This window comes from Dunckerocampus dactyliophorus, chromosome 19 (assembly GCF_027744805.1).
Source record: "Dunckerocampus dactyliophorus isolate RoL2022-P2 chromosome 19, RoL_Ddac_1.1, whole genome shotgun sequence".
Taxonomy (NCBI): Eukaryota; Metazoa; Chordata; class Actinopteri; order Syngnathiformes; family Syngnathidae; genus Dunckerocampus; species Dunckerocampus dactyliophorus.
In genome coordinates, this window is record NC_072837.1 from 7,947,143 (window position 1) to 7,974,906 (window position 27,764).

Here is a 27,764-nt window from a genome sequence, read left to right on the forward strand (position 1 = left end):
AAGCCACAGAGCAGATATTGCCTCCAGATTTGAAGGGCAGCAACTCCCGTGTGTACCTCTGTGATGATGAGGCGGCTCGCCATGCGCAGGCGGGTCTTGGGTCCGAAGTGGTTAGTCACCATGACTCGCAGGCCCGCTTCGGGGAAGCGGAACTTGGAAGGGCTGGCGTTCATGATCTCGTCCACCATCACGACGGAGCCACGGCTGTAAGCCTTGGTAGGCTTCACTAGAGCAACGAGTCGACACGGTACACAAATGCAACATAAACCGAAGCAGTGATGGGCACTGAACTCACCACCATATAAAATCTCACTACACCATTCATGTATTATATATTTTTTCCACATTGTGGGTCTCACTTTTCTGGTCTTTTACATAAAAGTACACCAAATAATACACCTGAACTAATATTTTCTTCAGGTATCTTTGTTAGCGTCGCATTTTTTTGACTAGGGCTCCATCAGCAAGGCACATTCTAAAATACTGCCCGAATGTTCTTCCATAAATGCTAAAAATTTCTCAGATTGCAAGAACATCTGATGTGTACAGTAGAATTTAAGTCTGGGCTGTGGCTGGCTGGCCCATTGCGTAACTTACTGCATGCTTGAGCTAATTGTCATGCAGAAAAATATTTATTTACTGTATATACTATTTTTACTTATCAACTACCTTAAACCTTGGTCCAAAAGCTGAAGCGGTCAGCAGTGGATATGGTGTACTTTTGTTGTTTTTGCACCTAAACACAGTAAAAATGCTTTAAAAAAAGGGTTCTATCAGCTTTTTCTATGTACTATACAAAAATAAACCCTCTCACTCACCTCTCTGTATTAGTGTGCATTATCAAACCTCTTTAGCATAAAAGTCCGGCTGGTGTGGTGCACAGCAGAGACTTGAACTCGATTTTACTTCCTGAAAATTGCTTCACGCAGCTTTGAAGTTTGTTGCCAGTAGGGAATATTAATGGACTGGCTTAAGATTGATTTTTAAAGTTCATCTCTCAGCACACAGACCGTCTCCCTGGAAAGTTAGGATTCCCTTGAGAAGAAATGATGCTCGGTGTTGCCAAGAAAGACGAAATGCGAGGAGAATTTTGGGAAAAAATAACTTACACAGCCAATTTAAAATCGTCCTGGATTTGGACTTCCGCATGAAAGGAGGAGGCGCATAAATTAAGGGTGTAAATAGGGCGGGATAAACACTGGTGAAGAAATTCATTACCACTTCAGGAGGAGGGAGAGCGTCTTACGCCCCCCATGAGAGCAGCAGCAGAAAAGCAGTATGCAACACAAACAGCAGCAAACACTGTTGGCAAGCAAGAGCAGGTTTAGTGAGGCTAAACAGACAGGTTGAGTAGCATCCATCAGTCAGGTCATGTCACTCACTGGACAGTTAGAACGAAGACAGAGTGTTGAGACTTTCATTAGTTGGAGACAAAAGGCCGTTAGTAGTTCGCATCTTACATTTGGGTATGTACAGTGGAGCCTCTAAGGTTGAACGCTGGTTGACCTCAAACCACCTTGTTTCCCCATCAGAAATCATCTGATCCAGGATCAAACTCCCACCATCGTAAGCATGAACAGTACAGGCCGTTTGACAGGGGTGACTACAGATGGAGTTGCTCGAGCAGCGGAGCCTTCGTCCCGACAGTCAGCACTTACTGAGGTGTTTGGTCGGCAAATATAAACAAAACAGTGCAAAAGAAATGGAACCATTCATTACGGTTATATGGCATATATTTTAAACATACTGTAGCGTCGCTGGAAGCACTTCCTGTTTCCCAGCGTGCTTTGCTTGCTGTTCTAAAGGGCTGCTAAATCACACGTTTAGAGCTCACATAGTTGTTGGCTTTTGTTGTGCATTATTCGTTGGTCGTGTCTGGTCTGTTGTTATCTACCTATCGCTCTTTCTTTTATGACACCGTGAGTAAGTCCGGTATGTGGAGTGGTGACCCCCCCGCGATTTCAATGGTTCATTGTCTAAGTTCATTGTGAGCTCTGTTGTTCTCTTTGCAAAATAAAGAGTCACCTCTTCCTCGCCGACTCGTGAGCACGACAATACGTACAGGCAACTTCTGTGGCTCTCACAGGTACACTATACTTGAGTCCCATGTCGTGGCTCAAATGTGAATCACACCTCCCACAACAATAATAATAATAATAATAATAATAACAATAAATAATAAATATTATATAAATAAAACATTAATTTAAAAATGGTCTCAAAAAATTGTCGATAACGTCGATTATCAATGATAATTTGGAGCACAACTATCAACCAGCAAAATGTGTTAACATGACAGGCTCTGCTGTCTTTTTTGTCATCACACTTCTGAGGTAGTTTCATAAACAAGTCAGAGAAAAAGCAAAATAATATTGTAGAATTAATTTTTCGGAAGATTTACTAAAGGTAGAACTAGAGGTGTATTAAGTGTGCAACACATTCACTTTTAGAGGTTCCACTGCAATTGAATTTAGGCTCAAATTGTCACATGAGCATCAGCTGCTAATTGGATAAAAACATAAACCACTTAGAAGGTCAAGTGAGGTCACAGGACAGGAATTCAGCTGAGGTTTGGAAATATTAAGCTTCTTTTGAGCAGAGCGAATATCAGATGAAGCGAATTGATCAGAAAGAATGTGACAGATTAAAAGCCTGAAAGGAGCTCATTTCCTCAATCATCTACATCTCCAAAGTCGCTTCCTGTTCGAATTATGGTTTCCACAGCCTGTCTGGTTAACCTTACCTTTTGTCAGCAAGGGAACTGACGGGTCGTCATCCCAATAACTGCCATAAGTTGCTTTACCGTCCTCCATCTCGCTGCTGGCCGCCGCGTTCCCGTTGGCCACGTTCTTCTTGGAGCTGCCCATGAAGAACGCCTGCATGCTGGAGTTGAATCTAGCGAGGAGATGGAAGCGACATCCATACGTAGGTCAGCAGATTCATTTGTGTCGAGATGAAAGACTCCATCTTGTTTGAAATTAATGAGCGCCAATCACGCCATAGTGTGGGGTGGCCTACTTTTGACAAAACATGCGCTGCAATGTACGCAAAGCTTCAAATTGGCTTTCCTCCGTCAGAAGGTCAAATGAGCCATTCCCAAAAGACTATTACAATGCTCCCATGTGAGGGCCATTAGATGGGAAGAGTGTGAAATGGGAACAGCACAGAGGCTGCTCTGTTGTCGTCCCACCAGACAAAACAGAGAGCAATGTTCTCCAAAGGTTCTTGCATGCTTTGGTCTCACATTGTAATTTCAGCTCATGAATAAAGATCCATCCACGCTTCCGTGAAATCCTTCGTCTTCCGCCTTTCAAGCCTCATTTTCATTTGTGTTCTACTCTATCAAGTGTTGAGCAAGTCACTTTAGAAAAGTAGTGATAGTTACAATTCAAAAAACTAACAAAAAAAAGCCCAAAACTTACCACTTCCACACAGAATGAGAGGAGAGCTTTTTTTTCCCCCGCCCCACTCGATCTCAGCCATGGCAGAGTGAAAGGTAATGTAATCTAACGTCATGTCTCATAACATCACTGATGCCTAGTGACTAGAATACTACGGATAACTTGTCTTTCAATATTTTTTGACTAATCATATGCCGTAGTCAACCATGAAACAGCAATCTTTTGATTATTTTTTTAAAAAGGGTGATATTCGAACCGCGATATAGCAAGGGACGACTGCATAACGGACACGGGACAATGAAAAACGTCACGCCGCGCCTCCTTTCTTCTGTGCTGTGCAGGCTATGCTAGGTCCCCGTTGTAATGATAAGCTGTTCTCAATTGATCTTACCTGGTAAAATTAAAGGTGAAATTTAAAAATAACTCACATGAGGCGTTCAAGCGCACTGCGTAACTCAGTGCAAGGTTTTCAGACACGAGTTGCTGTTTTTAATTTTTAATGCATGACAATTTGGGTACCCCACTTTAGGATCCTAAGTTCTAAGGCGTGGTCACTTGAGCTTGGTCTGTTGATTAGCTATGGCAAGTTGAACTACATCCATGCAGACCTTCAACTTCGCCAAGCAGTATTATTCTGCTCAGCCGCCCTGGCATGGAAACAGGAATTCAGAACAACAATCAATTGATCTGGTGTTTTCCCCAGTCCGACAGACTGTATCAAAAAAACAAAAACCAAAAAAAAAAGTTTCATATTAAAAACGATTCAGAGAGAACATCTTTTTCGCATCATTAAAAGTGTAAATTGTGTAAATTATTCATGTAATGACTGTGGCCCCTTAGCAACATTGTACACGCTATGTTTTTTTAATTAGCAGTTATCATTGAGCTTCCTTGTGCACTGCACAAGCAGAGCATGGAGTGTTTACTTTGAAAACTGCACCCAAAACATTTTCCGCTGCATTTTTTTTTAATTTCTTCCACGCTCCATTTTGACTGTAACGGCCTAAAACGGTCGATGGATATTTTAGGTGTGGGGGGGAGCAGTGTTTCACAGTAAGTTGCATCTTGCCTGCAGAACGAGGAAGGCGTGAGGAGTGATCCCGTTAAGCCGGAGCTCTTTACCACTGCATGTGGAGAAAGATTAAGCTGCTGGTGGCAGCGAGAGAGCAGGCTGTTGCTGCCGCTGCTGAGTGTGCAACACAGATTAGCAGCTGGACGCAGACGGCCGCACACATGCACGCACCACACACACACACAATGACGTGCCGCTTTGTGTGCCAGGACAGGGCAGCTCGGTCCTCGTGGATAGTGTCTATGTTATGACACTGAAAATAAAAGCCGATGCACACCTTTTCAAAATATGACTAAATAACCCATGGTTCCTATTTGCCCCTCCACAAAGTTTGTGGAAATTGATAATGTAGATTTTGCATCATCTCCAAAAGCAAACAAACAAGACGACACTTACTTCATGACCAGGATGTATCCTGCATACATGACCACCAGGACTAAACTCTCCCACCTGGAAGACAGATGCAAATCCCACATTTGAAGCAAAGCAATGCCTACAAGCCATGTATAACCATTTTATTGTACTGTATTTGGGGGGGCAGCAGGGCCTTTGACTGTAAAGCCTTTGTTTACTGTCATCATCATGAGCTAGGATTATGATATTAGGCATTATTGCAGGGGTGTCCAAACTATTTCCACTGAGGGCCGCACACTGAAAAATCAAAAAGATGCGGGGGCCGCTTTTCATTTATTTATTTATTTTAAAAACAAACCCAATATATATATTATATTAAATATTTTGTTTGGGTTTGTTTACACACACATTTACACATAGAAGATATATTTATTCATTTTATCAGTGACAAAGATGATTATTATTATGAGCGGTTTCTCCTCATATTACTTTTTGGCTGTTTTTTTTTTTTACAAATATTTCAATGTTCTACTTGTACATCTTTTTCTCATAACTTATTCTCGGAATATTTTGACTTCATAATCATAACATTATAGCATTTACCAAACCTAATTTTCCGAAAAATTACAACTTTTTTCCCTGTAATATTTCAACTTTTTGCTATTTTTTCTCCCTGTTAATATATTCTTGGAAAATTACTGCTTTTTTCCATTTTTGCTGTTTGTTTTTTTTTTTTTTTTTTTTTTTTTAAATCGTATTTTTTTATGTGCCGAGGTCCAATTTTTAAAAAAGCAGTCGCCTTCCGTAAATGGCCGCCGGGCCGCACTTTGGACACCCCTGCATTATTGGCTCTCTTACCGATATCTGACACCGCCTAGTACTTCATTATAGATACCGATATAGACAGCAGCTCTTCCCTCAAACTAATGTGTTCTGACCACATACATTATGCCAGCCTGTTGGATGCTTTTCACAAATAAACGCTGTTTGCAGGCGTTGCAAATTGCATATTTACTTGGAAATAATTCCAGACCGCAGATATACTGAGCTTGTAGCTCTGTGGAGCATGGTGCAGTTTGACGAGGTCGCGTGCCGGTATCATTATCGGCAGAAAACCCCCATAAATAAGATCCGATCTCTCATTTTCATGCCGATATCATCCGATAATATCAGACATCCCGACTATGAGGATTTGTCTTCATGACTTCTCCCGTAAAGACGGAGAGAGAGATCTCGAAGGGAGATTCACATTTCCAGCAGCTGCGCAAAAATGTCATAATAGCCTTAAACACTTAAAAATAAAAACAAACAAGCGAGGAGCGATGTAACATTTTAGCATTTCTAACAACTATGCATGTTTTGAAAAATAAGGAGTAAAAATGCTAACTTCACCGGACTGTATGCAGCATTGTGGGAATCTAACAAAATAAGCAACGCAAATCCGCTTAAAGATGATCACACGACAAGAAATGTAAAAAATAACTCACCACACAATCTTCTCGTCGTAGATGAACTGGAATGTGGAAAGAATGGAGAAAGGATATCAGAGGTTTTCATCAGTCATCCATCATCTTGCCATGCCGTGGCTAACTTACTGCGATAAGAGCGATGACGGACAGGATGTAGTAGAAGGAATCTCGGAAAACTGCCCACCAAGTCAGCATGACCACCTAGGAATCCACAGCAATAACATAACGTGCGTGGATACAGTGGATTCCCCGCACGTTCACGATTCAGCACCGACTTTGCCGCAAATTTGTGGATTTTTGGTTGAAAAGGGTTTTTTTTTTCCCCCAGTTTTTCCCCACAAAAAAACACATCTCATTCACCATAAATCTGTAATAATTTACACATGATAAGCCAGGTAGAATCATACAGTACTGACAATGTTTTTGCGCCAAGCAATGAGATTTCGTACTTTGCACCATAGTTGTGTGCTGCGAGACGCAAAAATGTCAAAGTTAATTAAGATAAAAAGGTTTATTGCTTCTAAGTGTGCAGGAGCAGCGGGTACATGGTTTCAGATCAAATGTCTGAAGCGATACGTGACTGTAAAAAGTTTGGAAACCACTGATATCCTCCATCATCGGAAATCATCAAATTGTGTCGATGCGGCTTCTCTAGCTCGCCAGCATCCAGCACAGCCAGGCTAAAAGCTACACCGTCACTCCGATCCCACCTGTTCATGGATCATCTGACATTAGCATTCATTAGTGCATACATTTTATACTTTAAATGTGTTTAATAAGCGTGTGAGGCAATTTTAGGGCTTAAATTTGCATCGTGTTACGAGTGAACAATGGTAATTGAAGAGAGAACGGGATGGTTCTGGAGCAGAATCGAATCTGATGATGAAAAACAGCCACTTTTATTGCAAAATGTTGGCCCGAAATCGTAGGAGTATGTCGACGACAAGCGAGCAGGAGCGTTCGGAGCTGGAGGAGCAAGACGTGTGTCCAAAATATGGTCCTGAAAGGTAACCCCCGTAAAACAGGGATGATTCGTCTGGTTTATAAGCAGCAAGTATATCTGTCACACACACACGCACGCACGCACGCACCTGTCCAGCAAAGATCCCACAGACTCCAATGATGCAAAGGATGTTGAAGACGGCTGAGCCAACAATGGTCCCCACCCCCACGTCTCCATGGGTGATGAAGACACCTGCACACACGAGGAGGCGGCAAATGAGAATCAAGTCGTGACGCCGACCATCTGTGCGTGAGTGTGTGTGCGTGTTTACCAATGACAGAGGCAAAAAGCTCGGGCGCAGAGCTGCCAGCTGCCATAAAGGTGGCGCCGGCGACGTCTTCACTGAGGTGAAGTTTCTGCACGAACAGAGAAAAAACTGTTGTCACACAAAAACAAACACACACACACACACACACACACACACACACACACATATATATATATATATAAATCATTAATAAATGACCCGAAACATCTCAAGTACCTCGCAGATCTTCTCCAATGACGTCACAAAGTATTCGTCACATGTTATGGCGAGGGCAAGGAACATGTAGAGGGCCTGGAGGACAGAGGCAGCAGAAATAATGCAAAAATAATCCATAATGTATGTTTCGATGAATAAATAAACCTTTTTCTCTAATTAAGTATAACATTAACCACCTCGTTTCCCCTGTCGGCACGGCGGCGTAATGGTTAGCACATCTGCCTCACAGTCAGGAGATTAGCCTAACTCACTTAAAGGGGGTCCCATGTTGATCATTTAAGGGGCTTTTCAAATTATATTGGGTCCCAGTGGGGCACTAGAGTAAGTTTCATTTCATAAAAGCTGTGCACCGGGTAAATCCGCATCCTCCGCCTTTTGCTCGTTTTTAGCAGCCTCCTACCGTGACCGTGCCTACTATGTTGCGACTGGCAACGTAGTAAAATGATATATTTATTATTATTATTCTAAGTTGCACCAAGCAGCCAGGCTATGTAGTTTTAACTTAGCATGTGGGACAGCAGGGAGGAGAATTCACTTTTTAAGGACAGCATCATCTTCAACATTTGCATCAACGTGTGCTTCCTTTTACAAAGTGAAAGCCCGAAGGGGGAGTTTGCACGCTCACGCTCCCGTGGGGGGGTTGGGGGTGGGGGGTGGGAGGAAGCAGGCGGCCTATTTTGGTAGCTGAGGTAAGATCTATAAATTATAGATCAGGTGTGAGGATGAGGGCCTGGCTGCTGCTGTGCTCTATGCTAACCACAGGGGGCAGCGCAAGCCAAGCAGTCCATCTATAAGTAAACAAAAAGTGGTGGAGGAAAGTAAAAAAAAAAAAGTACGATACGTTGCACCGCACCTCATCAAATTCATCATTTAAACATTCCTACACACACTCTTGATAAGGACTGTACAGCAGGATGTAATTCATATAAATATTAAACCAGGAGGAGCAAAATACTGTGAAAAATTCAAGTTCAACCACCACGAAGGGAGGGCTGACGTGCAAGGCTTTTTGTTTGGGGTTTTTGAGCGAAGAATTTTTAATAGCAAGGCACACAAGCAAGGATTACGTCTGCTTTTATTTGGACTTTATCCCGAGCCCATCTCTGCTTTCACAGAGTTAAGAGGGGTCATTACTCCTCCTGCTCCTGTTGTTAAGTGCTCTAGCATGCAGGCAGAGCGACCTGCACGAGCGCAGTATATTACACTTTAGCTTAAAACATGCTTTTTATTGATCGGGGCAGTCTCGTCTGAGCATACGTAGAAGGTCAAAACTCAGATCGGCCCAGGATTCAACTTAAGTCATGTGTTTGCTCCGAATTAAATACACTTTCTTGATATTTAACCTTGACTTTGAATCGCTCCATTTCAATGATTACGTCTTTGCCTCCAGCTAACAAAATGATCTATTTTCCTACTTACTGTATCACATCTGTAAAAAATACAGTAGGCTGAAGAAGCATTCCAAAAGGGTGGCACGTGACCAACTTATGCACGTGTGCGCGGTCATCTCTCTTCAAAAAGCCTGCCAGCTAAACTATTCAACTACAGCATTGTCTCTTCTGGGTGATGTAACAGCAGCACTATCCAGCACTCTCCGAACTTGTTTTGTGTTGGAATAATTTTATTTCCATGTATTACATGTCAAATGTGCATACTGTAATGTAAATGATCCCTAATTGAATTGTTTGTATTCTACTGAGCAGCCTGACCCTGTCCTATGGCGCTCAATTTCCAGCTCCTCCCGGCGGATCGCGAGGCGTTCCCAAGCCATCTGAGAGAGAGTCTCTCCAGCATGTCCCGGGTCTTCCCCAAAGCCTCCTACATTTCGGACGTGCCTTGAACACCTCCCCGGGGAGGCGTCCGGGAGGCATCCTGACCAGATGCCCGAGCCGCCTCACCTGGCGCCTCCCAATGCGGAGAAGCAGAGGTTCTACTCAGAGTTTCTCCCGGATGACAGTGCTTCTCACCTTATCTCTAAAAAGGGAGAAAATTCATTTCGGCCACTCGTACCCGCGATCTTGTCCTTCCGCTCATTACCCAAAGTTCATGACTTATTTTGTTTGTGTTCTAGTCGATTTTCTTTCAAACATCATACACACCTGGTTTGCCGGAGAATAAGAAGATGTAGCAGGAGAGGTCAATGTTGCCGGCGTAGCAATTTTGTCGCTATATTTACAGTATCCAGACCCCGATAGATGGTCTTTTTCACAAAAAAAAAAAAAGTAACCAGCGACAAATCGAGTGACTTTTTCTGGTCTTGTGGGACACATTTGCAGACGAACACAAAAAGAAGTGCTCTTCTCAACGAGCAGCGGGTCGCCCCTCAGGAGGCAGCTCAGACTTGCTTGCGAAATAAAAAAAGAAAAACACAAAAATAAGCCCTAGATGGAAGTTGATTTGCATTTCTAAACATTTTTTTAACTGTTTTTTTTCTCTCATACAGCATCCATAAAAATGACCTGCTCATGCATCATGGTCAGTTATGCTTTTATACCCGAGCGGGTATCGTATAAAAAAGCCGAAGGGGAACAAAATCGCTTGTGGGGTGAATTCCTTTAGATGCTGAAATTGACAGGCCTTATTTTCCACCGGTTGAGTGGACAATGTCTGTGATGTCAACTGTGGTAAAACTTTCAAAAGTGCTGTTCTAGAGTGAGATCCAAATGTGGTACGTGACATAAATCATACATGAAGTCGCTCACAAAACTGACTCATCTCTATTTTCAATCATCTTGATGAGTCAAGCTAACGATCACGACTGGTGGACGGAGAATGACTTTAAATAATGAAGACTTACAGTAAACGAGTCACTGCCAGCACTCGAATGTCATATTTTATGGTCCCCATAAGAGTGTATTTACTGTATTAGTAGATTTGATGGATTTTTAGTGCTGCCGTTGCTCAGACACTAAACCAATAAGCGTTGGTGCATCTTTCATTAGTTCAAGTATATTGTGCTGCTGAGGGATTCAGGTACAAAAAGTAGCATTCTTACCGCCGCAATGTGTAGCAGGATGGCACCGCTCTTCCGTTCGTTGTTGGTGAAAAGGTCATCGGGGAACTCGTGTATTGCTGAGGAGAGAGGAAATGTCATGGTCAATGCACGACATTGGCAGCGTGACAGCAAGGCACATGTCCGCCACCCGTGCACCACCACCACCACCCCTCCTCCTCCTCCTCCTCCTCCTCCTCCTCCTCCTCTCCTTCCCCCCTGCTGCACCCCGAGCCAGTTGTATGACATTGTGAAGGGTGTCAGAAGCCTGTTGGGTCAGCAGGCCTTTATGGCCTCAGTACCCACGACCACGGTAGCCATTCATACTTGGTTTGGTACAGTCCAGTGGTTCCCAACATTTTTAAGCCAAGTGGAATTTTTTATTAATCCAAGTTGTATTAGAACAGCCTTTTCAGTTGGGGGGGGGGGGGGGGGGGGGGGGGGGAAGATGTACAGTATTCCCTTGTTTATCGCGGGGTTCCCAAAATAGCCTGCAATAAGTGAAATCCGCGAAGTAGCAAACTTAATTTTTTTCTATTATATATGTTTTGTATACACTTTACACACTTTTCTCAGACAGGCATTAACATTTTATCACATTTTTCTCTTGCTTAAAACACTCAAAGTAGTTCAAACCTTTGTTGGAATTTTAATGCTCAACCTACAGGAAGGACACAAATTATTAAGTCACTCACGTGCATTTTTCTCCTGTGACCGCACCGTTTTTGTATCCTTGTTAAAACATATTGCTCCAGTCCTTCGAACCGAAAATGCATTTACAAGCTAGCGAGCAAGCTCGCGATGACACGGGAGACACGCAGGGCGGCACGGAGATTGATGGACAAAAGGTCGGGGCGCAGAAAAACAATGGGCGGCGCAGACAGATGAGTGAGGGAAGAGAGAGAAACTCAACTTCCCATAATGCAATTCTTCTTAAAAAGGGCCAGGCTCGGCCTCTAACAGCTTTTACACTGTAATTTAAAAATCTAAACCAAAAAAAAAAAAATCCGTGAAACAGCGATAGGTGAACCACGATATAGCGAGGAACACTGTACTGTAAAAGACAGCGCTGCAGCATCACTCTTATTACTGTCCAAAACAGCGCTCTTCTGCAGTGTCCTTGTTTAAAGCATACATGGAAATAACTTCAATGGAAAGCAAATACACAGTAATTAAAGCTTAATGCACATTAAATTATATTTATCAATTTAAAAGTGCCCTCTTTTGGGATTCTTTAATGCATATACACATTCATTTCTAAATTTAAATATATTGTTTTTCTGTATTTGTTTTTTAACCTGGAAATGGACTGTTAATATGTTTGTCTTCAACTAAAACTAAAAATCAGCAGGCGATCAAATACCTATTTTCCCCACTGTATACATGTGTATATATATGGGCTGTCAAAATTGACAGTACTATTGACAAATACTATTTGCCCTACAGGCTGGACAAGACGGGTGAAAAAATTTTAAAAAAAAAACAGTTGTCAGTATGAAGCTATAAAATGGAATGACATCCAATACAGAAGTCCATAAAGAAAAACACATTTTTAAATGATGGTGGTTTGCAGCGGTGCACAACTTCATCTGTTTAACATTTTAAAAAGGATAAAAAAAATAAAAAAACAAATTGGACGCATCAATGGGGATTAATCCATCATCAGGATTGTGATTAAAAATGTCTTGCTTTGAATGCAAGTCTGCTTACTTCAGCTAAGGTGGAATAGCTAATACAAAAAAAAATCCACAAAAGCCAAAGAAAAAGCAAAACATGGTCAAACGCAATCCCTCGATGTTTGCTGAATGGAGGAAGGCTTATGTCTCCTGCAGCGCAACTCTCACGCATTGTATTTTTCCACAAAATTGTTTGAATTATGAGTTGCTGAACTTGAACGACATTTGACTTTAAGGGTAGTAATTTATTTCCAGCTTGAAGCCATATAGGAGCATGCGCGTGCGCGTACACGAAAAGAAGTCATCCATCATTTTAGTCTAACAGTTGACAGAAGTGGGTCGCTCTCTTGTGGGACTCCTGCAACATCTGTGAGGGACAAGCCCGGCTGGACACGGTCCAGGATGACCTAGATGTATTGTCCTGCAGCTACTACATTACACTGAAGTTAGCCTCATACTACACAAACACAGAGTGGGCTTGTTTGGTGCAAATGTATCACATGGTCAGGATAGATGTGTTTTGGGTGCTGGTCACATATGGACTCATGAAGTGGAACAGAGCTCACCTGAGACTCCACACTGCATCTGTCCTGCGCGTACATTTTATATTCAGTGAAGTGCACACATGAATGAACCAGCACTGTGAATTCGGAGCATCGGAGGCAACAGCATGTCTGATTCATCATCTGCAATCATCTTAATTAATGTCATTTTGTTGACACTGTACATATGGCGAAGCTCATTTTCCGTCTTTGGGCCTTTTCAGTGATGAGGTTTCTAAGAAAGAACCGCGATCCATCATGGATATGACTGCAAAGCAGCGGCAACCTGCAGCTCCAGAGGATACGAGTAAATAGAAGTGTTGTGCTGTGACTTTCTATGGCTAGGTTTCCAAAGCGGGGTATGCAGATTGCCGTGGATAAAAATAAAAAACGGCTTGACTACATTATCACCGAAGATGGCGGTACAGTGCAGAAGAAAAGTGACAGCATGAAGTTGTTCATTGTTCTGTGTGCGTCAGATAAATAAGTAAGTTTAATGACGATGATGCATTAAAAGTGTTTAATCTTGAAGACTTTAAGATGTTTTACATTGTGTGCTAAAGGAGAGCTGGTCTTACATTCATTCGTCATTTCTTTGTTGACTGAATGCACCAACCATGTCGGAAAATTTATGCTTTTACAAATTTGTCAGGCGTTGCGGGCACTTTGTTTGGCGGTCCTTGAACACAACACATGGGACGCAGATTGAGACTTGTGTATGACTTTCTCCGACGCAGCACAGAGACGTGTGCTTTCTGTTCTTCCTTTCAGCTCGTCCTTGCTCACAAGTGTTCATGTTGTGCGTAAATGCACAGGTGGGGAGCTTTAACAGTGTCAGCTCTGTGCTGCTGTGCATAATCTCATGCTATATTAATATTATATATATATATATATATATATATATATATATATATATTAAAGCTGAAAGGATGAAACACCTTCTTTAAGGAGACTGTAAATGTGGGAGTACATTGGTGGCGCCCTAGTAGGACTTCCAGGTAAGAGGGAGCACTCGGCGAACCCAGTGTCTTCCACCGCTCAGAAAGGCTTGTCATCTCGTCCGGTGAATTCAGTTATTTTTCGGGTTATTTGCTGAGCCTTCTGACTGTCACGCACATACGGGTGGCGTGCTGCGCGGAGTTTTGGCTGCGTTTGCTGTTTGACTGATGATCAGCGTCAAAAACTCACCATACTCCGTTCAAGTGTTTGCTCTTCAAACGCCGTATTAAATCTAAGCTTTTTAATGCGAGACCGTTTTGGTGGAATGTGTTGGAAAGTAGGTTCGTCATGATTGTTTTTGTTTTGGCACACCTGCGCAGTGTGAAGGAAAGTGAGGAGGAGGATGCTACCCAAGACAGTAGGCTGCACGCCGAGATCGCTACAAGCTGCAGTAGTGCTAGCCCACAGGTGATCGGCATTCAAAGGCATTTATCGGCATATGCCGATAACGTTTTTTCACGAAAATGGGCCGATACTGGCCGGAGCATCTCTTATACTGAATGTAAGAGAAGTCTTTGTACAACCAGTTGTACAATTCGTCTTCAGTGGCCTCAGTTGTTTACATGCACTGAAACACAAATACAGTCATTCCTCGTTTATCGAGGTTAATTGGGTCCAGGCCCCACCGTGAAAAGTGCATTTCCACGAAGTAGGATTCAATATTAATAAATGGAATATTTTCGTAGTTAGGAGCACAGAAAACCTGTTTATAACCTAAAAAAACATTATTAGAGCCCCATAAACATGAAATAACACCAATATGGTCATCATATAGACATAACAAGCAATAACGAAACACCAATCATTTTCAAATCGTGATGGAACGAGGGATTCCATCGGTGAGAACGTTGGCCTCCGCCAAGGCTGCCCTTGGTCAACCAAGAATTTTCAGAATTTTCATGAAGAGAATTTCTCGGCACAGCCAAGGCGTCGAGGGAGTTTCGGGGGCTTTAGGATCTCATCTCTGCTATTTGCAGACAAAGTGGTCCTGGCTGTGACCTTCAGCGTTTACTGGGGCGGTTTGCATCTCAGTGTGAAGCTTCTGGGATGAGACTCAGCACCTCCAAACCTGAGGCCATGTTTCTCAGTCAGAAAAGGGTGGATTGCTCCCTCCAGGTTGGGAATGAGGTTCTGCCCCAGGTGGAGGAGTTCAAGTATCCCGGGGTCTTGTTCATGAGCGAGGGAAGGTTGGCGCGTGAGGTCGATAGGCGGATCGGTGTAGAGTCTGCAGTAATGCGGTCGCCGGTACCGGACCGTCGTGGTGAAGAGAGCGCTGAGCCGGAAGGCAAAGCTATCAATTTACCCGTGATCCATGTTCCCACCCTCACCTATGGTCATGAGCTTTGGGTCGGGACCGAAAGAACGAGATCGCGGATACAAGCGGCTGAAATGACTTTGCTCCGTAGGGTGGCTGGACTCAACTTAAGAAATAGGGTGTGGAGCTCGGTCAACCAGGAGGAGCTTCTCCTTCACATCGAGCGGAGCCAGTTGAGGTGGCTAGGGCATCTAGTCCGGATGCCTCACTGGTGAGGCGTTCCGGCATGCCCAGCCGGGAGAAGGCCCCGGGGCAAACCTCGTACACGCTGGAGCGATTATGTCTCACAGCTGCCCTGGGAACGCCTCGGTGTCCTCCCGGTGGAGCTGGAGGAGGTGGCCGGGGACCAGGAAGTCCGGGCTTCCCTACTGAGACTGCTGCGCCCGCGGCCCGGATAAGTTGAGGAAAATGGATGGATGTACGGGTCTTAAATTATCGCTGACAGTATGTTTATTTCTGGTATACTTCACCTAACTGCATATTTTTGCTCCCAAGTGATAAGTATTCTTCCAAATCAGTAGGTCTGCATATCAATTATTCAACAGCACAAGCATCAACGGTGTGTTCTTCAGTTACAGCACACGTGCGACCCCCTCCAACTGTACACAAATAGCTCCAGCTGAGTGGCCGTTTACGACGTGCAACCACGGAGGTGTTTTAAGGTCAGCAGTGTTGAACTCTCCCGGTCCTCAATGACACCTGACCAGACAGACAGTGTCCGCCTCCCTCGAACACAAACATGTCTCTGCTGTCCTTTGCCCGCTCAAGGACGGACGGATACGAAAGGACGGAGACTACTTAAAAGTGACGCATCTGGAATGATGGCTTGAAATAGACTCACTCACGCTTATGTTAGTGTTTGGACAGCAAAAGTCACTTTGGTAACAGCAGGGGAGGAAAAAAAACAAAAAGTCACTGGTAGATACATTTATTTTAAGAATGTTGATATAGAGAATTTTTTGGGCAGTGTCATTTGGTAAGACATCCCAGATACTTTATAAAAACTCTTGTTTATTGCAGTTAATTGGTTCCAGACTGTGATAAGTGAAATCCCACGAAGTAAGATATATTAGTGTTTTTTGCATTTGTATTTTTGTAGTTAGAACACAGAAAACCTTTCACAACCCTCTAAATACGTTTTTTAACATTAGAGCCCTCTAGACATGAAATAAGAAACCTGTAGTATAGTCACTTTTACACTCATTTTACCCAATATAGTAGACATAAGAGTGAATAAGCCGTCACAAACAACTGTTGATTGGCGAAAACTCATCGGCAACGCGGAGCAAACCTTGCACACCGGTGGCGACAAGCGGCTGTGACCAGCAACGCTGGCGATAGACGCGTTCACATCCAGAGCGAATTGTACAAGTCTCCCACGGTTTTGATTGGCTGTCAGATGTGGGGGGAATTTGGGAGTGTCAAAGTAGTTCAGGGGTGGAAAAGCGGCCGGTATGTACTCTTGCTAGCACCGGATCTTGCTAGTATTGACGATAAATGTCCGTGTAAATTAATGTAAACAACGACTTCCCATGCCGCTGCTTTTTTCTTTGTATCTCTATTTTTTTTTTTTTTTTAGAAATGTCAAATAGCTCCAAGAAATTAACCTGTTCATGTGTATTTGAAATTGTGGACCATTACAAAAATTGACAAACTATTGATCACAAAAAACGATGCATCGTTAACCATTTTATCATCGCATGGCAGGCCTCTGAATCGTAATCGCATCGCATCGTGAGGTGGCCAGAGATTCCCATCCCTAATAATCGGGTACCCGTAGATCAGTGGTCTCAAATAGTGGGGCGGGCCCCCCTGGTGGGAGGCTTGGTGAACCCGCAAAAATTTATTCCGATTTCAGCGAGGGCGTGAGAGGCGGGGAGGACTTTCAATATTAGTGCAGACCTGCCAACATGCATGAATTTGTCAAACACACCATGTATGCTTCACTGCTCTCCATTAGGTTGCATTTTGCTGGTTTCGATTTCAGTCTGTACAGGACAGATAAATAGATATCAGTTTCTCAAATCGTACTTCAAATCAGGATAAGGGGGGGCCACGAAGATATTTCTGTCCCTCAGTGGGGGCATGACAGAAAATAATTGAGAACCACTGCTGTAGATCTTTTTCAACAAAGCTACTAGTGAAGAGACTTTTGGCGACTGACTTGGAGCAAGCAGGTATCGCTCTTAACCAGCAGTGAGTGCTGCTGTGGGTCCTCCCCCCCATCTAAAAGCACCCACAGGTGGCTCCGTCTTGTTTGTGACATAAAAAACAACCCCAAAAAGCAACAGAAGTATAGTTCTAATAATCGGCTTGCCTCATTCCCCTGCCACATATAGACTGCAGTCCTGTGGCAACCACTACATGTACTGCAATATAGGTGGGTACTACATAATTTATATTAGATTACATTCAATTAGATTGAAATGTTTTGATGCCTTGGGCGTATGCCCTCAGGGAAATTAAGGTTCCTATAGTAGCAACGCTGTATAACAAAATACAATAATTGTTGAACACTGGAGACAGAAAGGAGGCATTACATAGTCGTTTCACTTCAGGAGACTCCGCACACTTGAGCCCAATATTCAACCGCTACTAATAAAAACTGTGTTGAGAATAAATAATAAAGTATGCTTTGGCAGAGTGTCTGACATTTGCTTTCCACACCACTTCGACAAGCCAAGCTGGGTTCATACCAGAGCGCGTCGTATTTGTATAGTACTCAAGAGACGCTGAGCTGAATGACCAGCCCTCTGGGTCTTTATTGGCCAATTAGATCATTAGCTGGCTACAGTCTTTGTCACTGTGTCGCAGGTTGCACGTTAAACACAGTCTTGTGAACAAAAAACAGCACAAGAGGCTTTACTGGAAATGTCACAGAGGAACAAACACACACCATTATCCTCTCGGTGGGTCAATTCATTCACATGCTCGTAAGCACATGTGGAACAGCGCTCACATGTTCATGTAAACACTTCAATGCATGCAATTTCGCCTGGACGGACACACACACACACACACACACACACACGCCAACTACTAAAGCATGAAGTTCCACCAGGTTGCATTTCTGTGTATGATTGGTGAGCAGGGGTCAGGTCATTGGACCAGAAGCAGAAGGTTCACGGTCCAGCTGTTTGTAGGAAAAAAGGTACAGTATATATAAATGTGCATTAAAACAAAAATATAAAGGGCTTGTTGTTTTCTAGGTCAATTATGATGAACGTCACACTGAGTGTGTGAGCTGCACATTGCCACATTGTTGAATTGTTGACACGGCATGCAGGTTTTAAGTGAGGTAGGCCCAAAACATTGTGTAATTTCCATTTTTGAAAGCTCCACCCTTTAGAGTCCAGAACTAGCAAACCTGTATTCCAATATAAACTGTTCATGTTCTGGCATTCTCTCAACCACTTTGAGTTCCAAAAATAGCGCTCATCCTGGTAAAAGACCAACATCTCACACTCAAAAGCGACACGCTGAAAATGGGCTCTTTTCTGCAGAAAACATGTAATTCCCCCTAAGTTGGTAATAATTTATAAAAAGACATGATATAGGAGGTCAAATGTACAACGTACGTCTAACACCGTATGAAAGCTAACAATTTCTACATGTTTATGTATTTATGCTTCACTGATGTTGTCTGTGAAGCCTTGCGAGTTTGCACTGTGTTCGGCGGTCCTTGAACGCACCATAGTTGTGCTGAGAGAACCAAAAAGTTGATTTTCCTACAGAAGCTCTAGCTTCGAAAACGTGCAGCCAGGTGAACGCAAGTTAAAATATTGCAAGCCCGGATTGTGACGCGAGTGAACGATGGCAATTTAAGAGAAACAGGGAGGGCTCCGGAGCCAAATTTGATCTAATGACAGGCCCTTTTATTGCAAATGTTGATCCAAAACTGGAGGACAATATCAACGTCAAGCTAAATGTCACAATACGTCATTTACACGCGTTCTCTCGCCATTCGCTGGTTGTCCCGGAAGGTAAACCCTGTGAAAACCTGGGATCTACTGTACTATTACTCATGCCTTATTCCAGGGATGGGCATTACATAATAAATACCAAATCAATTATTTCCCTCCTCCCTGATATAATTTTTTTTTAATGAGAAGAGAAAATCTGAATGTTCTGAACTCCATTTCCATGCCAGCATTGTACTGAGCAGAATAATACTGCAAAGAGTTGCGCTGTAACGCAACTTGCCAATCAACAGCGCCTCTGCTGCTCACAATCATGTGGTACACTTCGTTTTGCCACAATTTCTTCAACCTAAGATCAAACAATGAATCCCATCCCTCCTTTACTCACTGAGAAATGAAGGAAAACACCCTCTCTCACAATGTACACAAAAGGCAATCATTTCTTGATCAAAATTCAAACGGTTCTTTTTAAAGTTTTGCACATCCCCGAAACCAACACACAAAATCATGACGTCCTTGGTTTAGAAATCTCGTTTGGGGAAAATCTGGCTAAAAAGATCCTCAAAATCCAAATTTGATTAACAGTGCGAGTGCCTCAAGCGTTGACATTGGTCTTCCTGGCACCCACACATCCCTTCTCCAATTCTGTATGCATTGCATTTTGCGGACTGTCCTACATGCTCAGTGTCCTCACCAGCGGGGGTCACATGCACATCTCACAGCCTGGAACAGCCTACTACATCATTTAAGTGCAGGGGTCTCAAAAAACTCAAAGCTTTAAGCGTCTAACTGGGGTGACTGGGATGTACTGTGTTATATAGTATTAACGCTTTCTGACAGCCGACAACAAGGAGAGCACAGATTCAGGGCGTACTCACATTCACTCGTACACATGCTGGACTTGGGCGCGATTCACTTTCCGTCTCCTGGCCCCCGTTGGCCTGCGCTCACACAGCATTCATTCTATGGCCTGTTTGGTTCTACCACGCCATAATACTGAAATTTCATTGACTTTGTGGATTATCTCCAGTTAGTACAAGTCGTATTATTTCCACTGTGCATTGGTGGCGGCTGTCATCTATTTCTAGTGAGAGGATGGATCGCATTAATTAAATGACATGTCTTGATTACGGCATGCGAGCATGCTGTGGGTTTGACTTTTGGACTATTTCGATTATAAAACATGCCTGTTCCATATCCAGACTGCCTGAAAGGAGATGTGATTGAATGCTTCTTGCACAAGTGCTAGTATACTGGAGGAATATATTGCATTCGAGCAGGAACATGGCCTGCCTGACCGATAAAAAGGCACTTAAGATGAATAGCAAATCAACAGCATCAGCACCTTCGTGAGGCCTAAACCGCTCCCGCAAATAACGACAGGGAAAAGGAAAGGGAAGTCAAGTGTAATCTACGCAGCACAGTTAAATGGAGCTTCAGAGGTTGCGCTCACTCAGCATATAAACAAAAGACCCACAGTGATCCTTCTCATCCTATCTAGACGTGTTCCATTTACACCTAGCTTTATTGTCAGCACCGGCCCACTGTGGATTCTACACAGGTAATTACATGTTTATTTGCAGTCCACTGGGATATGTTGGATTTGGATTTGCTTGGAGCACATTTTGTGCAGTTAAGAAGTGGACTTATCACATCACGGGCCAAAAATGGTGTCTTCTTCCTTAATGTGGATGCGTGTGTGACTTGTCAAAAGGGTTGCTGTAATTCATGCAGGAACCGAACCACGAGGCAGATCAACACTAATGGTGCTTTCATAGTCTCTGGTTCATTTTGTTTGTACTCGATGCACCGTCCTTTGCTTTACTTTTCCTGGAAGTCGTTAAACTGATCATTTTTAACATTGACGGTGTTTCAGAGCTTGAAAAGCAAACATTTGAAAAAAAAAAATTTCCGGTGTATAAGCCGCTACTTTTTTCTTAAACTTTGAACGCTGCGGCTTATACAGAGGTGCGGCTAATTTACGGCTACGTTCTAATCTCATGACATCTCCTTTACGTCAGAACTACTACTAATCGTTTAAATACTCACGAGTCAAATGAGGAAATGGTAGCTCTTTCTATGGCTGCAGCCAATCACGAGCTATAAGTGAACTCACGACAAGCTTGTCAACCCACTGGAAACCACAGGAGGCCTCCGGCTCCCTCTAGTGGACAGAGGCAGCTGAATCAATCTGCTTTGCATGAAATGCTTTGCTGGGAGAAAATGCATGAAGGGAAGAAGTTTGTTTTTTGTTGTAATTTTAAACTCGTATTGGTACTTGTATATTTCTTAGCTAGCTTTTGAGTGTTAAGTGGCTGTGTGTGAGTTTAGCGTTCTTTGTAAGATGACACCGTGAATCAGCCTTGTATTGAGTAATTATGTGGCATCATTTTGTTACTCATACATCACCCACTTATTATCAGGAAAGATATTCAAGATCATTTTTCCCCCAGTTTAGATCTGATGTGTTTTGGAAGTGTTCCTCTAATTTTTTTATATCCAACGTGCACCACTGATGAAAAAGCCCACAATTTTTACACGTCTGTCTTTGTTTCACAGATGTTTTTCTGTCAAACGTTGAGATTTCGCACTTTGTTCAGTGGTCCTTGAACACACCACAGGCACATAACTTCTACACTGTAACTCAAATCCCATCTTACATCATCATCCATTCATAAATAGATTAAAAATAAATAAATAAATAAATGCACGCACGCACACACGGACATTACCAGCAAGGCCGACAGAGGAGCAGGTGAGGAGGAAAGCCAGCAAATGAGCAAGCGGGTGGGCAAACGGGCGAGCAGCAGGGCAACCCACCACGCAGCGCCAGCCGACACCCGCAGGGCAGCAAATCCCCGGAGGGGGAGTGCCGCACGCCCCCAAGCCGCAGGGAGGCCGAGCACCAGCGCTGAGAAGAGCCACCGGAAGCCAGACCACCCACCCGCTCCCAGGACTGACGGCGCACCACTCCCGACAGGAGGCAAAAGACTGACGATTCCCCCCACCCCCCCAAGCGCACAGAAGTGCCCCCGGCCCAGGTCAGTCCAAGGGAAGCACCGCAAGCCGCCCCCCGGCGCAAGCCCCAGCATCAACCGGCCCCAAAGGGCCACCCTAGGGGAGGGCAGGCGAACCAGACAACGACACCCCACAAGCCAGGCCACCGCCGAATAGATACGAGGTACCCAATCCAGCCCGCTCACCCATGTACGTGGTAAAAAGGGATTGTGTCTTTTATGCAATTAAAAATAGCGATTAAATTTGAGGGGTGACAGAGTCAGGAGGCATGCCAGGGGCAAAGGAGCCTCCGCAAGGCAACTCCACTCCCCCGCCACGCCCGACTGTAGACCACCCCCCAAACTCCTATACGTATGTGAACCGGTGCAGCGGAACAGGCCGCACGTTGGACAACCTTGGGTCGAGGGCACAACAGATGACTCGATTAATCCAAAGCCCTACATTTTATTACTTTAAAATGCCTTTAATAAGTGTGTGTGTGTGTGTACAAAATACATTTTAATGGACGTATTCATTACTCGCAGATTTTCGCCATTCACTGGCAGTCCCAGAAGGTAACCTCTGTGAAGCGGGGATCTACTTATAGTGTATTACAAATGCATAACTAACATACTAGTACACGAGAGAAGGGTATTAAATAGACGATAAGACCAGAAAGAAAAGCTTCTAGTGTGTGTGTTTCTTTACAGAGTGATATCGGCGTTTATAGGGCCATGTATCACTTTTTAGTAGACACTGTAAAATTTACCTGAAATTTGTATCACGACACGCTTTTAAAAAGAGATATATTTCCCACCAAGGTGGCTTTTAATGGTGCATAGCCCACCAAAAACATAAAACGGAACTGCAAGGGGGGGGGGGTTGAAGTGGGCTTAAAAAGGGATGTAAAAAGACGTGTCTCGTTAGAATTGTGTCAGCAAGTGTGAAGAATTATCACAGTCATGCTCGGGAACAATCAGAGCCATTCCTACGGCCCACATCTGGTCAGAACAAAGCGCTTTTCCAATGCGTGTGTCCGTGACGGGATTATTCACGAGATGATACGAGTCATATGACGGGAGGAGGCGGGGTGGCGGGGGGGGGGGCTGTAAGGTTTTTGGAGTCAAGGAGAAAAATGCGGAATGTAAAGTTCGGTCTGGTGCGTTCGCAGGAGGCTTTTGAAGTGGGGAGGTGGTAATCTTTAAGGATTAGGCTTCTCTTGAAGAAACCTTCCAGGATTTTAATCCAGCTATTCATTCATTCGTTCATTCATTCATTCAATCAGCCCATCAGCCCCTGCTGCTACACGGCAAGAAACAAAAAAAGCCTGAGCACTTTTATGGGGAAAAAAAGAGGGTAGGTTTTGTTTAATTGTCAGTTACAAGCCCGCTAATATCAGTAATTCCACAGGGGGAGCTGCCTGTTGTAACCAGAAATGAAGTAATAGCCTGTTTGGCGCCGCGGGGCAGTTTGTGATGACACTTGAAATGACATCCAAATTGTCTGTGCGCCCCGCTGTCCTCCATACTGTACGCTGCTCAAACAAAACAAATCCAACAATTGAGTTGCGCCCCATTTGGTTAAATAATTACTCGTCGTTGCTTGATGGAGCCTGGAAGGACCTCCACAGGCCACAATGAATCACCGGGATGCGTTCGAAAATAGCACATTCAATTTCCACACGACCCAGTGAGACAAAAGGAGTACTCTCCTTGTCATCGCAGTCATTTGCACGTACAACGCCATGTGCACTGCACATGCGCCAGTAAATGGGTGTTTATATCACCCGCCCTCGCCCCCAACCCCAATAAGTCATCAACAGCGATGTGTTCTGTTGCACTTTAATCAATTTGCGACCCTTTTATTAGCCTTCTAGTGCTTATTGCATTTTTTAAAGATGTGGAGGCACTCACAGCCACGTGGACCCAACAGTGTTTCCCACAGGACTGGGGGGTGATGGAATGGCATAATAGTCGAATTTGCATCATTGGAAGTGAGTTAGTATTAACAAAAACATGAGAAGCAAAACATTTTAGAGAGAATAATTATAGTTTGAAATGCAGAAAACAATGCAAAATACATATAAATGGCAAATGAAATTGCTAAATGTTTAACTTCCCTTTTGCCTTTATTGAAAGATTCTTATTGGCGAGACGGCGAGGAACGGAAAGAGAGAGAGGGGAGGAGACTCCATCTTCGTACTTTACCCCATGGCGGGTTATTTAGCAGTCACTCTCAATGGAAAATAATAAACTGCTTTGTTTGGGCAATCTATTCCACGAAATGATGCAGCACAGGGAAAATGAATGAGGGTGTCCTCACCTTCACAGAAACCTGGCTGACGGAGGATATACCGGACTCGGCGATCCAGTTGGAATCATTTGCTGCTTACCTGGTAAACACAGAGGTGGCGGCGTCTGTGTTTACGTAAACAAACGGTGGTGCACAGACGTACAGACGATGGAAAAGCACTGCTCGCAGGACATTGAGCTGCTGATGGTGAAATGCAGACCTTTTTATTTGCCTCGTGAGTTTAGCGCTGTGTATTTAACTGCTGTTTACATCCCACCACGAGCTAACACTGCTAATGCACTAGGCCTCCTGCATGACATCATTGATAAACACGAGACCAAACACCCAGACGCTGTATTTATTATATCTGGCGATTTCAACCACTGTAACCTCAGGACTGTCCTCCCCAAATATTACCAGCATGTGAGCTTTCCCACAAGGGAAAATAACATCCTGGACCAAGTCTACTGCAACATGAAAGGTGCTTTGAAGGCTGTTCCAAGACCCCACTTTGGAAAGGCTGACCACATCTCTATATTCCTTTATCCAACATACAGACAACTTCTTAAAAAAGCTCCCCCTGTACGTACAGCAGTTAAAGTATGGAATGAAGAAACTGATCAAGTACTTCAGGACTGCTTTGGCTGCACAAACTGGGATGTGTTTAAAACTGCAGCGGGGAGGGAAGATTGTACTGTTGATTTGGATGAATATGCTTCTGCTGTTACTGGCTACATTAGCACATGCATAGAGACTGTTACCACCACCAAGTATTACAGAAAATACCCTAACCAAAAACAGTGGATGAACTGTGATGTAAGGGCTAAGCTACGTGCTCGTTCGACTGCATTTGTCATGGGCACCGCTGATGACTACAAAAAGGCCAGATATGACCTGAGGAGGTCCATACGGGAGGCCAAGAGGCAGTACAGACAGAAGCTGGAGGGCTACTATTCCACCTCAGACCCTCGGCGCATGTGGGCATTTGTTTTCTTTCTTTTCTTGGGAGAATGAACAGAATAAGATTTTCATTGCATGGTATAACTGCTGTTTTACCATGCACATGACAATAAAACTCTCTTGAATCTTGAATCTTGAATCTTGAATGAATGCGCAATATCGTACGAAAACAGCCCGTCAGAACATTTTCAGCGAGAACTGAATCGTATGTAAACTGGGGCGTTCAAAAACCGAGGTTTGACTGTATGACACGATCCCGCCGCTTGTTGAGAAGAAGAATACAAGTTTTCATGTCGGTCTACAAAAAGTTTCACTAGGTTTGTCGTGAGTACCAAGAGGGATCTGATTGCTCATTAAACATAGCAACAGGGTCTAAGTTGGCGACCGGGTCTGTTGTGTGTTCATGTGCAAGGGTGAACAGGTAGCGCCAAATCTATTTGCGGCAGTCCAGATGTATTTGTGGCACAAATAAATGAGTATGTATGGGAAATGCTGCACAACAAGGAAGTAAAAACACTACATCGCTTTTAAATTGCTGTCCCCCGGACTGAATCCTGACCATTCCTGCAATTCAGCCACGTTGTTTGATATCCAGGGTGGTGAAATATTGTACACTGGTGGTTCTCGGGTATTTTTCTGTCATTCATCTGTTCGAACCACTGTACAGAACATGAAACAGACAGAAAATGATTGAGAAGCACTGGGTTAGATGGGCATTACACGAGCTACCCCAGGGGGGCCCGTCCCGCTACTTGAGAAGCACTGTGCTTCGCTAATGTAAAAAAAAAAAAAAAAAAATGTAAACATGCCGATGATACTGTAAATCAGGTGTCCAAAAATGAGGCCCATTTTTTTTTAATTGGCCTGTGGCACAAAATTAAACAAGAAAACAGCAAAAATTTTTGGTAAAATTCAAAAAAAAAAAAAAAAAATCACCCAGGAGGAAAACAGTGATACTAATAACATCACTAAGCGCCATCTTTAAATATATATTTATTTTTTGCCCATTTAAGAAATTAAAAAAATATTCATAAAAATCTAAAACATGCCCCACCACGTTTTGATTTTTCGGTATGCGGCACTCAGTGGTGTGGAACCTCCAAAAATGTAACTAAAAATGTTTTTAAGCATAGGAGATCATGGAAATAGAACTAACTGCCCATCTTGTAAGTGTAACAAGAACAACCTCACTTTGTTGCGGCGTATGATGGCGCTCGAGTCTTACTGCTTTGATCGCAAGTCCCAAAAACTCCAAAAAAATCCCCCAAAAAAACACATCTGACTAGCTGAGGTCTCATAAAAAGATACATGGAGGTGCCTCTAAACTCGTTTTGTACAACTTTAGAGGCACATTTTTGGATGATGACATGAAAGGTTGCACTGTGTTTGACGTTTACAGTGAGGCGTCTCATTGGGGGGGTTGGGGGGTCCTAATTTGAAGAACTACACATCCAAAAGCGATGCGCGTCCGTCAAATAGATGTGATAGCGTGTCACGGCGTCTGTATTGATTGGTTGTTGAAGATGAAGATTTTCGGACAGATAGTAAGAATGCCTGACAGTAACAGTGTCTGTCCCCGTCTGTGCCAGCAGTTCCTCAATGTTATTTAAAAAGGGAGCAGCACAAGCTGTAAACAAGCATTACGGCCTATTTGGTGCTCGTAAATACAGCTGCCAGCACCATTATTTTGCATCTAAAAAGAGTCTTTTTTGTCCTGCTCAGACTAAAAGTGACAAAACAATAAAGTGTCGCCATACCTGGTGCTGAACAGTTTTTGGGCTCTGTATCGTTTTCGGCTGCTGAAGCCATTAGCCGCCTGCCCCAGCGCTCCAGGTTGGGGTCCTCCACTATCATCCCATGGCCTGCAAAGCAAAGAACACAAAAACAGCATTGGTTATGAAAAATACCGCTTCCCATTAACACGCCTGAGGTAATAGATGGGAAACCTCAATTTGACATGGATGCACGGTCATTCACACAAACAGCCTCCCATTATCAACTTCTGTGTGGTAACAGCACGTCGGAAATGAAGCTCTTGTGCAGTTTTCATGCCTCCAAAATGAGGACATGCACTGTAGTCCTATATACAGTATATTACATAAAACAAATAATGATAAAATCATACCAGCCAGCCCAGATGTGTTTTCTAACTCACTCATATTTTTATATAATTTGTTGCTGCACAAATGACAGAGGGCTTTGGGCGAGATGAGAAAACGGTTTGCTCGGCGCAAAATGAGTCGATCTGGGTGACGCAAGGGCCTAATTACTGTTGTACCAGAGCGTGC

At 43.6% G+C, this 27,764-nt stretch overlaps 1 protein-coding gene across 3 annotated transcripts in view; it reads right to left on the reverse strand.

The window, feature by feature from the left end:
* The window catches only part of slc24a4b (solute carrier family 24 member 4b), a 41,380-nt gene that overhangs the window by 5,448 nt on the left and 8,168 nt on the right, over positions 1–27,764 (reverse strand). For 2 of the 3 annotated variants that reach the window (XM_054761332.1, XM_054761331.1), the window contains exons 2-11: positions 27,234–27,338; positions 10,779–10,855; positions 7,784–7,858; positions 7,571–7,655; positions 7,388–7,491; positions 6,423–6,497; positions 6,315–6,340; positions 4,870–4,923; positions 2,744–2,895; positions 57–226 (exon numbers count right to left, since the gene is read on the reverse strand). In XM_054761332.1, coding sequence (XP_054617307.1) covers positions 57–226; positions 2,744–2,895; positions 4,870–4,923; positions 6,315–6,340; positions 6,423–6,497; positions 7,388–7,491; positions 7,571–7,655; positions 7,784–7,858; positions 10,779–10,855; positions 27,234–27,338 — 923 coding nt within the window. The remainder of the gene's footprint in view (positions 1–56; positions 227–2,743; positions 2,896–4,869; positions 4,924–6,314; positions 6,341–6,422; positions 6,498–7,387; positions 7,492–7,570; positions 7,656–7,783; positions 7,859–10,778; positions 10,856–27,233; positions 27,339–27,764) is intronic. The other variant, XM_054761333.1, reaches the window with a different exon arrangement.